General features: G+C 50.4%; 1 protein-coding gene across 1 annotated transcript in view; it reads right to left on the reverse strand.

Moving 5' to 3' along the window:
• TMTC1 (transmembrane O-mannosyltransferase targeting cadherins 1) overlaps nucleotides 1-4,742 on the reverse strand; it is a 134,909-nt gene extending 130,167 nt beyond the window's left edge. Inside the window, exon 1 of the mRNA XM_053978431.1 lies at nucleotides 4,435-4,742. Coding sequence (XP_053834406.1) covers nucleotides 4,435-4,742 — 308 coding nt within the window. The remainder of the gene's footprint in view (nucleotides 1-4,434) is intronic.
• Between the last annotated feature and the right edge of the window lie 1,577 nt (nucleotides 4,743-6,319).

Raw genomic sequence — 6,319 nt, forward strand, 5'->3', positions numbered from 1 at the left:
CAGGTACATACCCAAGCCATCGCTGGCTAGCAGCCTTGGTGGGCAGACCTGGAAGGTTAACCATTCTGCAGTCAGCACTGAACACAGCCCAGACTTTTCAATTTATCTTTTTCCCTATTTTTTTGTCCAGCTAGAGTACCAGTAGGATGGCTCTCTGCACAAATTGTGTCATTTCTTGTCTTTTCAAATTCCCTTTTGCATCTTATTCCCCCCTCCAGCTCCTCTTCTCCTAGGCCACAAGCAGCAGCTGGAGTGGACACTCTGACACCCTTCTCATAGAGCCAAGCACATTCCCAGTGAACAGTCACTCCCACTTCCTTTGAGGAAGACCAGGTATCTGCTGTGCTTCCCTGCCATGCCATCCTCCCAAGTCTTTGTCACAGCCATGTGCCCTAGACTTGTCACCACCTTTTTCTTCTGTCCCTGGTGAGCTGTTCCTTGAGACATCCCTCACCAACACCTGCCTTGGCACCACCAATGAGGCTGAGCACAAAGGGCCTTCACTTCTCAGCCACCTGCAAACCAGAAGGCTCATATCTGATTAAATGTCTTTAAATCTTGGCATACAGGGGAGTTGAAAGGCTTCGTTCTCACCATTTTCTATCACTGTGTACCTTCACTGTGCTGCTGACTACACCTAATCTTCATCACCTCTTTGTTTCTGGGTTGGAGAATCTATCTAAATGGGGATTTGGCAGACAGAAAGAGGAAGGGAGACAGCATTGAGGATTGCACCTTCTGCTTCAGCAGCTCAGAAACATTTCTGCAAAACCACTGGAAACAAGGAGAAACTGAAGTGCTACTGAGGGAATAAATGATTCAGTGAACTTCTGTTAGTGGAGGCAAGGTGTAAGACAGCACTCAGTTTAAATATAAAATCCTGATTGAATTACAGAACTGGCAGTTCTCTTTTTTTCTACCTTTCATTTTAACATTTTATAGGGAAGACACTGAAAAATAGTATCTTCTGAGTCCAAAAAGTTACCTTCTTTAGAAATAAGTATATTGAATCACTTCTTAGAGAAGAAAACACCTGCAGGTAAATACCTCTAAGTGACAGCAACTGGAGAAGAGAGCATGAAGTAAGTTTTTCTGAAGGACTAAGAAAAAAACACTGCCTACCATCTCAGCTCCTGTGTAGATGAGGAGTTTTGCTAGACCTGTCACCTAACAGCTATCCGTATGTAATAGGAATGCTTCTGAACCAACTCATTCAACATTTTACAGAAGTCAAGAGAAAAGGTAAGAGAAGGTCAAAGATACAAAGCAAACATTATTTAATTCAACAGTCCATATGAAGGCTTTTTTTTTCCCTTCTGATGTTAACCCACAGAAAACAGTGCAGCAATTCTGTGACTATTTTAAGCTTTGCTTAATGGTTCCAGTGGGCCACTGTTTTTTTCCTCTGATCATTCATACTGTCAGATCCAGTGTGAATAATGTCAAATACTTGAGCTCTTTTCACTGTTTGGCTCCAGAGCATTAGTCTATGGGAATGAGGACTGTCACTTACGATTTCCAATTCATCAGAGACACTGAACTACTGTTACACAATTTCAGCAATGTCTGCTTTAGATTTTTCTGACAGATGGGTGATAAATTTTTTTAATTGAGATCATTTCAGGAATATGTAGCTTATATGTAGGATATGTTCAGCCTAATGAGAAGTCCACAGGGCATTTTGAGTCCTGCCTCTTACTTTCACAGCCACAAAAGGCAGAAAAGAGACTGAGACAAAGTTTCAGTAGATTGATGAATCTGTAGATGTAAATTTCAGCCCACCCTTCACATCTGTTCTGTACAGGCAGTTTGGAGCTCTCCCAGATTCTTTAATCTTAATACAGCAAGATGCAAAACAAGCCTTTACAGATGAAAGTTTCATGCAAGAGAAGTAGAGCCACTAGGCTGATACAAAGATTCATGCTGATATTGAAATGCCTTGGATTTGACCAAATTAGCACAACAACAAGATAAATAAAACAAGCAAATCTATAAAGAATAAAGATACCAGAATACTTTGGTCCTCTCTTCCCTCCTTCCTGCACACATCACACAATTTTCTCGAGTATCTTAAGTGGGTGGAGTAAATTCTAAGAAAAGTATTAGCAACATTCATTTCCATTCTGTTACCTATCAGTTTCTGCTGAGCTTTTTACAAGAATCAGGGTAAATCCTTTTTGCCTTCTGCAGGAAGACAAGAGAGCAAGCAGCAACCTCCTGCTGGGCAAGGCAGGGGCGGATGCCTCAGGCAGGCAGAGCACAGCTCAGCCATAGGTTCAGAGGTTCAGCACTGCTTGGCAAAAGCTGCTCAAGGCTTCCTGGGAAGCACTGGGTTTCACTAAGGATTCACTCCACCCAGTTCTCAACATCTTCCTCTGACATCCTACTGGTAGAAATGAAATGGGAAGAATGTGGAAACTGGAAGGCTGGAAGGATAATTGGGACACAGTGGATATAATCTCCCTCCGCAACCAGGGAAGATAAACGATTCCTTCCCTATTCCAAATGCAATGCCAAGTGGTGAACAAATGACTCTCTGCCTTTGACCCAATGTCTTGGCTGTATGCTTATTATAAGCATAGAGGATTAAATCTTGTTCACAAAATTAGTGTCACTTCCCTTCCAGAAAAGACTAGGCAGAGACAGCACTTCATCCTTTTTTGACACACACCCCTTTAAATAGCAAAGGCAAAACCAGTTCAAATACATACAAATGGGAACTAGAAGATTTCGTTTTAATTTTGTTATTAAAGTTTAAGTTCCTTTTGCTCATTAGCATCACAACCTCAATCCTGCAACCTGATCTAGGGGGCCAATTCCAGCACTCCAGCGCTAATATTGCATGCAATGAGGTCAGTGGTGATACACACACATTCACTCTTCCCTCCAATTACCCCCAGCTGTATTGATGGAGGAATGGAATAATTACATGGATCCCCAAACTACAAGAATTTAGTTGGACACACGATGGAGAAGGCACTCTGTGTGCGCAAAGCCAGCTCTGCCTGCAACTACCTACTCCCACCTCGCTCTTTACAGAAATGTGCTGAAACGCCCTTCAAGGAGAAGGTACCAAACCTGTTCTAAAAAATCCAGTTTACAAGGGTCTGTGCTACTCAGCTTTCCTTTATGAGGAGCACGCCAGCCTGTGCCCAGACAGCCAATACTGATGCCTCTTAGCTCCAAGTCCACCTTTACAACTAAAGAGCAGCAAATGCTCTGTGGGAATGCCAAAGGGATGTTCCATTTCCCAAAACTGCTCCTACTTCACAGAAACACTCAATTTCCACGTATTCATGAAATTCTATTTATATATCCTGTGTGCTAATGAGTTACTCCATCAGCAGAGTGAACCAGGAACCGGTAACACATCCCCCTGTCAGACTTGCCAATGCCCATACCCTTTATTCCCAACACCTGCCGCAGTTTGTAATGAGCATCTACCGATCACCGAGCACTAGGCATCTTTCAGCCATCAGCTCTTCAGCACAGCTCTCTGCAAACACATGTATCATTTCTAAATGCTAAAATGAGCTAAGTATTCATCATCGTTAATGTTCCATCAGAATAAATTAAACAGAGAATAAGCTAATGGAGAGAATGACAAACTGTAAGGATTGTAACTGAGCTGATTTGCCACAAATTCTTCTCCTGGGGGAGAGAGGCCAGCGAAAGTTTTCTTTCTAGGATTAGCAAAGGTAGCTGTCACTTTACTGCCGCTCAACTTCCCTTTATTCCTGTAAAACGGAAACTCCTCCTCAACAACTTTGCCCGGTACACAGGGAAGGAACATCTGAAGCAGGGAGGCTGCAACTCTGTGACTGACAAGGGAGGCTGGCAGGAGGGATGCACGGAACGGCGCGGTACCCGCGGGGCTGACCCCTCCGCTTAGCGCTAAGAACAAAGGGAGCGGTAACTACGGGTCTGTTTCAAAACACAACGCGGGAAGTTTCTGGCACGATCACTCAATTGCGGAGAAAAGGTACTCGAGATAAAGCACAGGAAGAACTCACGAGGAATTCATGTGAGCACCTTCCCCAGCCAAAAGCGCTTCCTGAAACGCTCCGTTTTCCCTTTCATCCCTCCTGCAGCCCGGGGAAGAGGCGCCACCTGCTCCCAAACGGCCGGGAAAGAGAGGCACTTGCCGGGAGAGCGGCGGACTCCTCCGGAGCGTCGCCTCATCGCTTCCCTCGTCCAGCAAACTTGTCCCGGGCCGGGCCGCAGGACCGCGCCGGCGGCTGAGCCCCCGCCGGCCCCCCGTCCCGCAGATTCCGGGCAGAAATGCTGAATCACGAAGCCGAGGGCGCGGGACCGGGGGGCTCCCCCTGACCCCCACCCGGGGCCGACCGCCCCCGTCCGCCCGGACACGGAGCCGGGAGAGGGTCCGTGCGGAGGGAGAGCCCCCGCCCGCCCCGCCGCGGCGCCGACACTCACTTGAAGGTGAGGACGCAGAGGGGCCGGTAGGACTTGTGGCTGGTGTTCTCGGCCATGCGCTTGCCCCAGAAGTCGTTGGCGAAGGCGGCGGACACGGGGGCGGCCGCCCGCACGTCGGGGTTGTTCACGATGGCCCAGACGTCGTCGTGCACGAACTCGCCCCGCAGGGAGTTGCCGTAGCAGAGGGCGCACAGCCCCGCCAGCACCGCCGCCGCCGCCGCCCCGCCGCGCCGCCCGCCCGCCGACGGGCAGGGGGCCGGCGCGGCTCGGTCCCGGCTGCGGGAGCCCCGCGCCGAGCCCGTCACCATGGCGCGGGGCGCCGCGCTGGCTGCCCCGGCTCCGCCGCCGCCGCGGCGCGGGGAGGCAGCGGCGCCCGCATGGTGCGGGGCGGGCAGCGGGACCGCCGCCGGCCACTCGCGCTCTGCCGAGGCGCAGCCCGCCCGGCTGCAAATAAACAGCGGCCGCCTCCCCGCGCCATCCCTTCTCCTCCTCTTCCTCCTCCTCCTCCCCCCCCGCGCCCCCTTCTGCACGCATGCTCCTTGCCGCGCTGTCACACCGCCGCCACCTCCTCAGCCCGTCGGCGCGGTGGGCTCTGCCCGCCGTGGCCCCGCCGCACAGCGCGGAGGGGACCCGGCACGGCGGCAGCCACGCGAAGCCGTGCCGCCCGCGGGCGGAGAGCGCTGCGGGGCGGGGAGCGGAGTCCCGCTGCGGCGCTCGAGTCGCCGCTGTCCCTGCTCTCTCAGGAGACGGGTGCAGGGCTGTCCTGCCACCTGGGGCCAGGGCCTCCTCCGACCCCCGCGGGCGGCCCCCTCCGCAGCTCCTCTGTGGACCGTGCTCATCTGGCCAGCGGCGACATCCCGGCTCCACGGCACCCACGCTGCTCCACAGCATCCACAGCGTGCATGCTGATCCGGTATCGATGCTGCTGCACCGCATCCACGCTGCTCCACGGCATCAGTGCTGGGCCATGTCCTCTACGCTGCGGCGTCGGCTGTGCCAAACAGTCCCCCGCTGTGTCCTGCTGGAGGAAAAGGCTTTTTGGTGCCACAGAACTTGTTTTCTCTGCTCTGGTCCATTAACTGTCTTTATTCCAAAATCATTTGAGAGCTGCAATGTGTCCATACCCTCCCACGGATGATCTTTCTTGTGTTAGTGATAAGCCTCAATAACTTAAGGAAAGGCCATGGTCAGATAATCTATTCACCCATTTATGAAAACTACATGGTCATAGATTTTTCAAAAAACAGAAAAACAAGGATTCTAGTAGTGGGGTTTTACCCTTTAAAGGAAACCTGCTTATAACCAAACAAAGCAATAACACTGCTTAGCAAAGAAGCTCAATTCAATTAGGTGAATGAACAAACTGGACACACTTTGAATTTGTCCTTGAGAAAAAAATACACTGAGCAGGGCTCAGCAGCAGCCTGTGCAGTTCCACACTGCTCCCTGTGTGTGCGTGTGAGCATGCCTGTGAGTGTGTGGGAAAAAGAGGGGAGTGGAAGCCTTGGAAAGTTCACGCAGCCTGTCCAGGGCAAGCTCACTCCAGGAATGCTTTTTCCCCCCAGCGAATTTGGCACTTGGAGTCATCTGGTATTTTCCAAGTGCAACAGAACAGGCTTTTCAGATGCACTTTTGTTATAGCTAAAAATAACAGTTAACTCTGCCTAGGACAGTGTGTTTATATCCGGGACAGAAGGAAACTCCACCACATTCAGAGCCATTAATTCAAACTTTCTCTTTAAGCAGCTGATGAGATTTAGGCAGTTGACCGCATGGAGTTTTCATCAGCAATGGGAGACCACTTGTGATAGTGTATTGGTCTTCCTTTTCATCAAAGTTTCAAAGCCTAGGCACGTAAAGTTAGACTCCAAAGTCAATGCATGGG

The sequence above is a fragment of the Vidua macroura genome, chromosome 5, assembly GCF_024509145.1.
Source record: "Vidua macroura isolate BioBank_ID:100142 chromosome 5, ASM2450914v1, whole genome shotgun sequence".
Lineage (NCBI taxonomy): Eukaryota > Metazoa > Chordata > Aves > Passeriformes > Viduidae > Vidua > Vidua macroura.